Source organism: Dermacentor albipictus, chromosome 3 (genome assembly GCF_038994185.2).
Source record: "Dermacentor albipictus isolate Rhodes 1998 colony chromosome 3, USDA_Dalb.pri_finalv2, whole genome shotgun sequence".
Classification (NCBI taxonomy): Eukaryota; Metazoa; Arthropoda; class Arachnida; order Ixodida; family Ixodidae; genus Dermacentor; species Dermacentor albipictus.
The window spans coordinates 90,123,510-90,136,561 of record NC_091823.1 but is presented as its reverse complement, the minus strand read 5'-3'; the positions used below and the strand labels follow the sequence as shown (position 1 = coordinate 90,136,561).

At 48.7% G+C, this 13,052-nt stretch overlaps 1 protein-coding gene across 9 annotated transcripts in view; it reads right to left on the bottom strand.

The window, feature by feature from the left end:
* The window catches only part of LOC139057471 (transcription factor Sox-5-like), an 884,741-nt gene that overhangs the window by 190,780 nt on the left and 680,909 nt on the right, over positions 1–13,052 (bottom strand). For 3 of the 9 annotated variants that reach the window (XM_070535786.1, XM_070535787.1, XM_070535796.1), the window contains exon 1: positions 11,546–11,601. The exons of the other annotated variants lie outside the window; for them this stretch is intronic. In XM_070535786.1, the coding sequence (XP_070391887.1) occupies positions 11,546–11,586 (41 nt within the window). In that variant the 5' untranslated portion in view covers positions 11,587–11,601. Of the gene's footprint in view, positions 1–11,545; positions 11,602–13,052 lie in introns of those variants that run through there. 9 annotated transcript variants of the gene reach the window in all.

Below are 13,052 nucleotides of genomic sequence, written 5' to 3'. Positions count from 1 at the left end.
ACAGAGCCGCAGAAGACGCGCTGAAACCGAAGACAGGACGTCGGCAGGTAATAAAGCATTCGTTCCTTAGAAAGTTCGATCAACGTCATTTGCACGCGTACCTGACGGGGAGGGAACGCTCTTTTATAAGCCCGACAGAAAGTCCGAATGAAACGACTGGACCGACCTCGAGAATTGCAAGACACAAGTGATGTTTCTGGCCGCTGAGGAGCGAACGAGAGGCCAGCAAAAGAGCAAAACGTCGAGGTACAAAGGGGAGGGGGGTGAGAATAAGAACAAGGAGGAGGAGGAGAGAAAGAAGAAAGGTGACAAAGAGAATAATTCAGCCTGAAGAGGAACTGGGCCGCGCTCTGGCGCACCTTCCAAATTGGATTGTCGCCGCCGTCGCTTCCTAATTAGCGAAAATTAAAGCACCCTGGTCCTCGCTTCACCGCATGGCTCCAGCGGCGCGTCCTGCCGATATCGCCCCTGCACTGCCTTCGTCTTTTTTACTTCTTTTAAATTTCATCTTTATTTTATTTTTTACTACAGCGGGCTCTACATTTATTGTTATGTGTATGCTTCTCCGGCTTCTTCGTGTACGTACTTCTTTCACGGCCGTATCAAGAAATGAATGCTTGGCTAGTTTTAAAATGAATGATCACCTAATGCGAGTCTCCACATTTCTTATACCATTGTTGGGTCACATGTAGTAGACTAAAGGAATAAAAAAAAAGAATTAGTTCACAGTGTTGCCTCCTTGAAACAATAAAACTACCCGCCGTGGTTGCTCAGTGGCTATGGTGTTGGGCTGCTGAGCACGAGGTCGCGGGATCGAATCCCGGCCACGGCGGCCGCATTACGGTGGGGGCGAAATGCGAAAACACCCGTGTACTTAGATTTAGGTGCACGTTAAAGAACCCCAGGTGGTCAAAATTTCCGGAGTCCTCCACTACGGCGTGCCTCATAATCAGAAAATGGTTTTGGCACGTAAAACCCCAAATATTATTAAACAATAAAACTAATAATATTTTGAATATTCAGAGAGAATATAAGGAAGCACAAACCGTGGTACAAGCGAGGGGACAGCTATAGCGCGCGCAAAATGTATCAAATGACGCCAAGTGTAATCAAAGGTGACGTTTACGCTTGATACAGTTCTGCAATTCTTTGCAGCGTCTTCACTCTCCAGTGAACAGGCTACTAAGGATACCTATAGGCTTTCTTCAAGTGGCATGATCGTGTGCCCTCAAAAAGAAAGAAAGAAAGAAAGAAAGAAAGAAAGAAAGAAAGAAAGAAAGAAAGAAAGAAAGAAAGAATAAATAAATAATAAAAATGCACAAATAATAAAAACAAAAACCAAACAAACGAACAAAACACAGCTCTGCCATAAAGCCTATATATACGAGTTCACATTTTTCCCTACGCATTGTGAAAGCCCGATAATATATAAGCTGCAATAAGCCATAAATGGACAACTGCGCACGCTCTGTAAGAATAATCGATGCCCACTCCTACAGTTCTCGTTACACAAACCTTGGATATACAAGCCTTCACCGGTGAAATTTAAACAAAAACCTCATTGTTGAAAGGACTTGAACACATTGGTAATTAGATAATCAAAACACATTATAACACATTGATCGGTTCTGTGTGCTTATAGTACCCTTGCCAGCACAAGTTGCCGAAACATCATCCAGAGACTTGCTGCCTCGAGCGAGCATTCCTATCCGTACCAGCAAATTTCATAGCTTCATCACTACATCCCATGCTCGACCCCCTAATTTGCGTTTTCCTTCTTAACTGGCGCCCATTTTGTTCCCCCTCTAAAGTACGTCGTCCAATTACCAGTTATGCGCCTGACTCACCAACGTGCAGTACTCCATTCTTTCGTTCTCTTTCCCTCTTTATCTCAACGCTTCGTAGTCCTCTCTTATTAAACTACATGAAATCTCGGTACGGTATATAGCCCTCATTTGTGTGCACACAAAGAATACATTTTTATCCACCATTCTCGCCTTGGCTGTCTTCTCGATTTCACATCCCTGTTTAAACGTTCACGCACCCAGTTTAACCAAAATAGAAGTACAAGCGCTCACGACGACACGAACAACGGCAGTTTCTGTTGGGATGCGCCTTCGGTCAAAGTGCAGTTCTGCAGAGGACAGCCTTAACAGCCACCGCAAGGTGAACAAATTCTGGAGTTTTCGCGTGCAAAAACCACGATCTGCTTAGGAGGGACGTCATGGCGGGGGCACTCTGGATTCATTTCAACCACATGGGTTTCTTTAACGCGCACGCAGGTGAACCTAAGTACACGAGCGTTTTTGCATTCTGTCCCCATGGAAACGTGGCGGCCCATTTCCGGATTATACTATATATACACCGTGTTCTAGAACGTTATTCTGTTCGATCGACAGTTCACCTCGACTCGAAAAAGTGAGCGCCGCTCTTCGACAGAAGTGGTCACTGCGTTTTATCGACGCAACATAGCCATTCTTGTGAAGCATATATATCGTCTTATTCAGTGAAGGTCAGGCGCTGTCGAGGATCCTTTCAGAATACGGGGCACAGAATCCATGACCCCGAGCTTATAGCAACGCAACGTCATAGCCACTCTGTATAAGCTACCACGGTAGGTGAAAAAAAAAAGTGGGGTAAGAAGAAACGCCCAATGAGAGAGACAGTAATCCAAACGAAGCTGAACTCTGCACAAGCAAATTGCTTCGTGCATCGACAATGCTCAAAAGATAAATCCGCGGATGCAAGGTCGCGTGGTCTTCTGTTGCGTGCGTGCTGGCTGCGTGACGCTGGTCTCCTTGAGAAACGCTCGTGCACTTCGTTTACGCGCTTGGCTGCAGTATCGAAAAAAAAAAAGACGATAAAGAGATAACGACTGGCGGAGTTTGTCTCCTAATTGGCGAGAAATTAATTGATCTTCGGTCAAAGGACGAACAGGTGCCGGAACAGCTATATTAGCAGAGCAAAGGTATATCCATGCGACTGGAGGCCTTCCGAGTGTGCGCAACAGAGTAGCTTTACTTCATGTCTCCGCGAAGCACGCCGTGTACCTTGTGATGACCCGACGTGGGCCCGCATCCGCGAGTGACCCCAGGCCCCCGTCCGCTTAAACGCTGGACGATTGATATTGTTATTTTTTTATTCTCGCGTATGCGTTGAATGCGGTTCTGGACCTGTTTCGATGAAAAAACTATATCTTTCATCATCAGTCGTTCTTGTCTCGCAATATTGCTAGAGAGAGAGAGAGAGAGAGAGAAAACAAGGGTAGGAAAGGCAGGGAGGTCAACCAGAACAGCATCCGGTTTGCTACCCTACACTGCGGGTGATATATATATATATATATATATATATATATATATATATATATATATATAACTAAGTAAAGTGATATGAAACACAAAGCTTTAACCTCAGTGGCCTGCTAGAGGATCTGCTTCTCTTCCTTTCTCCATCAGTTTGGTGTTCTGCAGGCTTTTTTTTTCTCTCGTCGTGTTGAAAGCTCATTAAGGCGGCGTTATACAGCACTATGCCACATTGCTAATCATCGTTACAGAAAACCACAGAGAGTATACGTGCACTTCAGCAGTGCCACTGGTTGTTCTTTTGTAAGCACGTGCAAGGAGAAAACAACTGCTGCATCATCACGGTCATCACACATTCTCTTCCTCCACTTCAAAAGAAAGAAAGAAAGGGAAAAAAGAAAGAAAGGAAAAGAGAAAGAAAGGTAACGGCCACACAGAGGTAAATGAAAGGGATAGGGCTAATACGCTGCGAGGGGTTTAATTTCGCGCGCAGACAAGCAACGGACTGGAAAAATAAACGACTTCTGGAAGAGAAAGAATTTCCGAGAAATTAAGTGCTAGCTAGGTGCTGGCTTCACCTGCAGACCACGTCAGCCTTTTACGCATGCGCAGTTTGAAAGAGGGAAAGAAAAAGAAAGGGAGTGAAAGCTGCACTCATTCTTTTCGCGCCGCCCATGTTACGCTTTATATCTGTTCAGTCAGCGCATTTGCAGCGCGCAGTAATACGTGCCGTAACAGCTGAGCCAGAGGGTTCTCCGGTGACTTTGTGCAGATTTAGAGGAACGCAAAAAAAAAAGCGTTAACCTGAGAGCACCTAAAGTGATCGACGACCTCAAATTGTCTTCTTCTCCTGCCCTCACCCCGCTTCCTCCAGAGCGTCTTTTCTTTTTCTTTTCTAGCTCTATCGGCCGAAAGGGAAAGTCGTAAGTTAATCGACGCCAAGTTTTGGGCAGTGCAGCGCGGAGAACGCACTTGAACCGGAATTGTTGCCCATTTCTGAAGTAAGAGGAAAGAAACAAATGCGAGACACGCGCTAGACATTGCATGCTTCGTATTCCAGTTCTTCTGATTGCATATGCAGATTATTCCGCGTTGGTGCTTAAATTTACCAGTCTGCACTTCTCGTCAGGAGAGCGAAGGCGTCCGCTCCTGCAGGGCAGCATTTCTCACTCCGAGTGTTTTTTTGACTGCCCAGTGGCAGTCAAAACACTTGGAGTGAGAAATGCAGTATAAAGGAAGGAAAAAAAACAAACAGCCTACCAAAGGACTAACCAACCAATTAACAAAACAAACAAACAAGTAAACAAACAGAGAATCTAGTCCAGGACATTGGCAATGTGATATTCTGCTACGACTCCAATTGTCCCCATCCGGGCAACAGAAAGTTGAATGTAACCGAGGCCCACTCCGGTTTCTATACACGTGTCTCGATTTACAGGAGTCATTTCGACGAACCGGCATCGATCCAGCAGATTCCAAGAGAGGCAGGGGCCCTTGCGGAATGTCGGCGCTTTTCGCTCCGCCAGTCTGGCTGCTGGATCCAAGTTGCGTAGCGCTATCTCGCCGGAACGGCGCACCCACGGCTAGCATGCGCCGAAGCCCAGATCGCTCGTGTTTTCGAAAGAGTGGAACATGTACTACTACGAGGCGCAAAGCGACCGAATCGCTCGGAGAGACAGACCCACAAGCACGCCTCGTCCAACGCCATCTCTCGCAGACCTTATCGCGTCTCGTCGACACTCCACGAAAGTGCGCGCGCCTATAGACTGCTGCATTCGCGGCGCCGGACACACCGACAGAACGACAGCGAGCGAGGGAAGCAGGGATCGAGTGGGAGGGGGAGGGGGGGCTGCACGCGAGCGGCCGTTGCGACATCGATGCTCGTTTTGTCCATTCCGGCCGTGCATTCGGGTTCGTGTGCGCGACGTGTGTCGCATTAATGCCCCTCGATCAAAATAGACGCGCTCGACGAGCGAGGGCGACACGCGCAGATATGTCATCGGTCCGCAGCACACGACAACCACTGAAGGACGCGGGACGTACAAGGTGTGTACACACAGACACACACAAACGCACACACAGACGGGCGTGCGCGCATGCACAAAGAGAGAGAGAGAGAGAGAGTAGACGCGATGGACCACGAATGGAAGCCGGGAATACGGTACAGGGTAGCCTTCTGACAAGCGAACGAACAGAAAAAAAAAAAAGGCGCAAGAGCCATAGTGGTAAAGAGAAAGGACCAAGGTGGCGCGTGCGATTGCCACGCTCGGCGTTTTCTTTTCTTCGAAGCCATACCTATTTTTTTTTCTTGTTCTCATTATAGGGCGCCTCGGTACCACGCTTCTCTGTCGGAGGCGGCGCTAACATCGAGACACCGCATATAGCTCTTATCGGGATGCAGCGACATGCGCCGACGACTGGTCGGAAGCCGCAGTGCCTGCTGCTGCAGCAGTGCTGTGCTGACCATGCCTGCGAACGGCTTGCGCAACCGTCCTTGGCGTCCTTGCAGCCATGCATAGCATAAACGCCGCCGCCGCACATATCGAGCAGCGCAGGCCGGCACCCCTGTGGCGCCACTGATGCCGCCAACCCGTGTCACGTTCTGTAAACTGCTGTCCACTACGTGGCACAGCGCGGCAGGGAGATAACTTAAGAGTGCCAAAGTATGCGCGCAGCCCATAATGAATTAGCAGAGATTTCGACTCCTATAGGCGGCGAACACTCTTTTCTATATACACTTCTTTATTCGGTCCAGCTTTAGCGCATCCATTCGCGATGCGCGGAACGCTATACTGACCCGCCTCACTATTCAATTCTAGGTCGTTCTACACTGGAATTAGTTTGCTCCCGTGTACATTTGTATTTGTGCACTTTCATATCTGGGAAAGTTAGCTTCGCTTTAAAAAGTTGAGTTTACACGCTTCTCACTGCGCAATGCGGCGCCGACCGCTACCGTAACTGCGTCTGCTGTTGCCTACTAGCGATGCCGTACATTTTTCTCTTAACTGCAGTAGGAAATTCTGACGCTATATATGAGAAGAAAAGAATAAAAATAAAATGAACCTATATTTAATATGGAGAGGGAGGGGAGGAAAGGGATAGCACTCGTTCGTGAATCGCAAGCCCTTTCGCCGACGATAAGATAACCTATAAGAAATGTTTCTGTACAACAAATGTAAAGCTATAGCGAAGCAATTTTAATCTGAGTTCAGGTTTAGCCTCGCGGTAGCGGGCACGCATGTGAGGCTTCAGCACTAAGCGGGCTTGTCCGGCAGGGTGGCGTTCGTTGGAGAGATGCAGAAAGAAAGCGAAAAAGAAAAAAAAAAGCATCAATTTCCAGCGCCCGCATATAGGCAGAACTCGAGAACCGATACTCATGAACTCGGTCCAAAAGCTGTACCACGAATCCTTGGTATATAGCTTTATATGTTTCTGTGCGCTTCCACGTACACACACACGTACACACACACACACACACAAACACATTCACAACTGACCCAGTGAACCCGCAGCCAAATGTGCGCTCACTGCAGCCTCCCTGAAAGATCGTGATGGGGAAACGAATCCGCATTTTTGAAAACGATAGACGCGGTCGCGGTCGTCCGTCTCCTTGCGCAATATTCCGTCGCGCGCGATCGCCGAGGCGGGTCGCACTCTCCATTTCTATAACGCGAGTGCTCGCGATTTAGAAATCAGCGGTTTGGAAATTTAGAAACCATGCGAAGCACCGCGTCCGAGCGGCGTTAGCTATGCACCGCCGGCTGGTCATCCGAGCTTCGCTCCGCGGTTGTTCTCGCAAGCCACACGTGCGATGCAGAGGCGATTCGGCCGCGGACCGTTGTAAGGCTATAGCTTTGCGCGAGCTGGTTTGCGCTAACGCATATTCATTAAGCGCGACGTCGACCAAGGCAACAACGCGCGGCCGTTTGCAATTCTGATGTCGTATATACCAGCGCGCCATCATTCTTTCTTATTTCTTCTACTCTCCCTCTGTCTCTAGGACGACGGGCTCGCACAGGACACAAACTTCCACGAAACTGAAAGGGGAAAAAAATACAGTGTAGTAAAAAAGACGACCGGTCGCTGCATGCAGCAAACACCCTTGGACTTCGGCTCGTCCGCGTTTGACCCCCACGAGATATACGACGATGCGTTGCGACAAGCTCGCAGTATATATATACGTGTTGTTCCTACGAAATACTGATGGGCTGCAGCATTTCTGCCACCACCGAGAAGCGAGCGGCGGCGTGTTTGTTCATTAGTAACCGAGCGATTATTCTTTTCAGGCACAGTATACCCGTTTTATTACTATAGAGCCGCCCCCGCGCTGCCTGTTCTGCCATCTCGCGCGGAAAGAAAAGAAGTGATGCACGGCGCCTATAGTTGCGTTATATGAAGAGGTTCTCAAGATTGATGCGGGGAACTGTAAGACTCTCCTCTTTTTTTTTCTTTTTTTTATTAGTACTGACAACGTTCAGAGGTCATGCAGTGAGCGTTAAATGGCTTTGGTTATTTGCCGCATTTCCCGCGGCCATGTATCAAGCAGTATAAGGGAGTATCGCTATCCGAACCCGCTGTCCTTCGGGTATACGCGGTTAACAGGACTAAGCAGGCACCTAACAGCGAGAAATTTATTGACATATCAGCTTGCGGCCACATGGTTAATACATACCGGTGCTTACACCGTGTGCGCAGGAATAGCTCTTCGAAGGACGTGCGGCGCTCCATACAAGGGAAGCAAAATAAGGTATCGCGAAATTTGATAGCCTGCAGCACGCGCGCGCCAAACGGTTACACGGAGCTGAACGAATGAAGCCTGCAGTTACACTTCCATATTGCTCGAAAAAAAAAAACGGTGCACAGAACAATGACCTTGCCGCGTCTTCGTGTGTCCGGCTCTCGACGCGAAGACCATACAGACAAAGGCTGCTGCGGTAACAGTACTAAGTGGCAGACTGCGATGCGGACGCAGACGGACTTGGCATTGGAAGCCTTCGAACTACCTTTGCTGACTCGGGTCCTTTGACAAGCGTGTAAATTAAACAGTGGATTTAAGTTTTAATTGAAAATGCAACGCGGCTTTCGCATTCACCACATTCAACGGAATGCAGCCGCCGCGGCAAGAGTTCGAATCTACTCAGCATCGAAACGCCGAAGCGTGCATACGACTGTGTGAGCGCAGTCGACATAGAACTTGTATGCGCCACCTCAAAATTTCGTGCGACGATTTACGTTTCCTTGCTTCCGTCTTACTCTCTTCATATCTCTTTAATTTCACTTCCCGTTCCCCCGTGAAGGCTAGAAACTGAACTTTCTTTCTTTCTTTCTTTCTTTCTTTCTTTCTTTCTTTCTTTCTTTCTTTCTTTCTTTCTTTCTTTCTACCTCTCTTTCTTTCTTTCTTTCTTTCTTTCTTTCTTTCCTTCTTTCTTTCTTTCTTTCTTTCTTGTTAAACCTTCCCTGTCTCTTCTCTGCTGTTACCTAGCCCTCTCTCTTTGAAACCACCACATCGTTTGGAAATTTGACTTGACAATTAAATATGGCGGCAACGTGCCGGGATAAAAAATCGCGCAGATTCCACGCACTGAGGGAATCGGTGTAGGCGAAACTTTCTCATAAACCCCGGTCACATTACAGATCGCATAAGACAAGAACATTTCAGCCCTTTTCTAACTAATTACTACGCAACAAGCAGCCTTGGATAGTTCCTAAATATGACAGATTAACTGTAGGAAAATATATTGCGCAATGCGCGCACTCTTACATATAGAAACGCATTTTGAAAATTGGAACTCTAAATTCCATAGACCATTGCGAAGTACCTCGATCGTAGACCGCGTTTTTGGTAAGTCGGCAACAACAAAGATACCGCTACTTTTAATGTAATACCCACTTCACCCCCTCTGTAGTTACGAAGGATATAAAATCAAGGAGCTAGACTTATCCTCAAGGCAGATCCTTGCTAAACCCTGGTCGGTCTCATTCACCAGGAGAAAACTGGGCTCGATCTTACAGCATCAAAGGTCACAATCTACCTAGTCTCGATTGCCGTCACTTGTGATAACCCAAAAGGCAAGAAAGAGTGCTACGCTGCAGTGCACAGGACAAGCACCGAGAAGCACGCACGCACGCACGCACGCAAAGAAGACAACAAGGTGCGTTAACGTGATAACTTCTTTGTCGCTGTGTGCTTGTATGCGTTGCAATGTTTTCAAATTACAAGTATACACGAACAAGCCTAACATGTATAAGCTGCGTTGTAACGGGCCTCCATCCACGGGTTCGAGCTCAATGTGTGACGCAACCGGAGAGGTTTCAGTTTTCTTCTCTACTTCAGTACGTTACTCAAGCGCGCTATAAAGGACAAAAAAAAAAGGAGGGGTCGCAGTCGCAGTTTCAGCACCGGAGCGCATGTATACGTGTGCAAGGAGGGATTGGAACGGGGAGGTGTGGGGGGAGAGGTGAGGGTACTGCTTTCTTCTCGAGTTTACACGAACTCGACCGGCTCCTTCCTGGTTCCACGAGTTCGCTCAGCTCGTATCGCGTTCGCCTCGAGCGCACAACAGCCGGTCTCGCGCCCACACTCGTCGCGGTATATAGAGCTGCGTTCTCGTCTCGCCGGGAGCGCGGAACGGAGGCCCATGGCGCGAGCCCAGCCAGACAGCCCCATCCAGCGTCGCGCGCGCGTCGTCGCTGCCGTCGTCGGCAGGCTTCGCTCCCCCGAATCATTGACAGCGGGCCCGGATGGTTCCTGTTCGGGCTTCTGCCCGAGAAGAAGCGCCCTTTTCCGTGAACCGATCGTCGGGCCGCGGCCGAGCTTTTTTCTTCGCTTCGCGGAACTACCACTGCGCCGGCGCCTCTTCGCCGGAGCAATAGTGCGTGCGTGCGTGGAAAGCGCGTTTCTCTCTCTCTCTCTCTCTCTCTCTCTCTCTCCCATGTTGATGCTGTGTGTGTGCCTTCTCCATACAGACCTGCGAGTGTGTTTTGGTTGCCAGCCCCTCGTCGTCGCCCGCCTGTCTCGTCTCCGCCGTGTCGAAACGGTCCCTGCATCGACGTACGCTACCTTATTGACCCCTATAATATGCTTGCTGCACAACTTCGCAAGTATAACCGTCCAGCGCTTCCTAAAAGCAGCACTTCGTGAAAACGTTATCAGCCTTATTGGCATGCACGGGTGATTACCCATACCCGGCTCCCACGAAGCATGCGCAATACCTTACCACTATACAACGGCTGTTGCGATTCGGGTGTCTGAGCGGTGATTATATTTCCGTGGCTGGTGATGTGCCAGGCCCCGGGCGATCAAGAAGTCCGGAGCGACGTCCAAGGAACGAGAAAACGGTTTATTTACACATTTACACTGGTGAGAGTTTACACGTACTAGCACGACTACTAGTACGAGCAAGAGCGCACGTGCCAGTCGTAGCACACCTCCACAGCACTCAAAAACCACTTTTAGTGCACTTATTTTTCCGCTTTCCCTCGTCGAGGAAAGTCACTGTTCTTCTCGGCCGACCACGATTGTTGAACTGTTCGAAAGATCCCGCCCACGACGTCGCATCGTTTCGCCGTGCTCTGGCTCCAATCTTGCACAATGCTGCACTTTCGTGTGATATAAGTGAGGTCGAAGTATGCGCCATTTTCTGCTGCAGAGCCTTAGTGATTCGTTACGAAAGTGAAAATGAAAAAAGAAAAGGATAGCAATATTCGAGGCAACACCCAGAATACCAGTAGCCACAATTTAATCGAAAAACTTCAGTTACTGGAGAGACCCTCGGCAACGTGCTGCCGATATAAAACAAGTATGATACAGCAAGAGTATATTGAAAAATCTAAGCCCGCTTTGCGGCACGGGAATCTGCTCTGCGATGTTGTCGCGCTACAAGAAAAGTCGTTCAAACTATACCGCGCGAGAGGGCTAAGATATTGCGAAAAAAGAAGAAAGAGGGTCATATGTCCTTAGATTACACGTTTATCTCACGGTACTAGTATATGCGAAGAAGGCGTACTGCGCCACAGACAAACGCTTTCCACCCAACAACGACTCATGCATAGTACACTTAAGATTTTTTTTTTTTTCGCTCGCGAAGGAAACTGAACCGCCATCCACAAAGATCGGCTATAAGTCGAGACGGAGAGAAACAATAGCGCGGTAGTCCCCGAAGTCCCGGAGAACAAAGTACGGCGAAGCGTGTATCTATGCGCAATCGACCCTGAACCTAACACCCGCGTCGGAGTATACGCACCTTATCGTCGAACAGCGCCGCCGCCTGCTCCGAATACGCATACGTACGTACCCGCGGCCGACATTGCGACTCGAGCAGTACAGTGGCACGCTGATTATGCCAACACCCAGCAAATATCGCGAAACGCAGGAGAAAACAAACGGCGGCCACTGCACCGGTATAATTTCCACCTCCAAATAGCCCCGCCACGACGCAATCAGAATTGAAAGCAGAACAAAACTTATCGAAGAAGCAGAAAAACAAAAAAGAATTACGAGGGAAAGAACGCCAAAGTCAAAACGATGTAAATGTCCCCACGAGGCAAGCCAGGAATATATACACACGAATAAAAGCAAAACGAAGCCAAAGAAAGTGAAGAAAGATTCGAAAATGAGACAAACAGTTAAGGCAGCCTTCTCAGACTTCGTTGCATTCCAGAGCGCGAGTGGAGGTCGATTGAAAAAGAAAAAAAAATGCCCCCGAAGCAAATTGAGACAGCCAGGCACGCGCTCCTGTTCGCGTATATGTATACAGCTGGCATCGGAGCTTTCGCTGTACACTTTCCTGTACCTGTTGATAGTAAATATACAGGCGAGTGTGTTCGGTCGCGTTGTCTTGCGCTCGATTTGACCGGAGATTCGGCGCCGTCTTGGCTCAGGAACAACAATATACGTACGCACGCAACACCACGCACCTTCGTTATAGGCTCTCAACACAGATATACGCACATATATATATATATATATACGACGCTGTATACCGGGCGCCGCCGTTGGAGAAGACAAGAGCGAGCGAATGGGTTCCCCACAAGGCGCTTTACGGCAGCAGAGAGGACAACATATATAGCCGGCAGCGTTATCGGGCGATTTCGCGCCCTTTTTTCTTGCCAGCGTCAACCTTGAAGCGAATGCACGCACACCGTGAAATGCAGCCAAAGTGTAAAAAAACTCTGTAGTATAGTATGGTCACCTAAAATCAGACCAGCTGAGCGCGCGCGCAGTAAATACTTGCTCAAGGTGGGCTTTTCTTCCCCCCCCCCCTTTTTTTTTGTCCTTTCCGCCTGGCACCCGTGTTCTTGCTTTGCGGTGAAATCTAAGGCATCGATCTCGTATTTTTTAACTCGCTGGAAACAAAAGGCGGCACGCCCAAACTCTCATGCAGTGGTTGGTCTAGATGGGAGAAACGGCTCGAATTAAAGCGAGAGAACGGAACAAGGTCAGGCCAGTTCGCTGCTGCTGATACACGTATATGTACCGAAGTCTTTTGTGACTCGGGCTTCCTGAAGCTACAGCGATCGCAGTCGTTCGTTGCGCACCCGTACACTTGTTACTTATCTGTATAGTCGAACGGTGGTACGCGCTCGCTTAATGGAGCTCGAGGGCTGTGGTCTTGTTTGAGAGTATGTATTAATCAAGTATGTGGGCACGCAATACTTCCAAGACTCGATGGCGCTATCGCTCCCTTTGCGGTCAAGACCACAAATTTCCAGCGGGTGTATATACTGAGACTAAGCCGTTCTCATTGATTA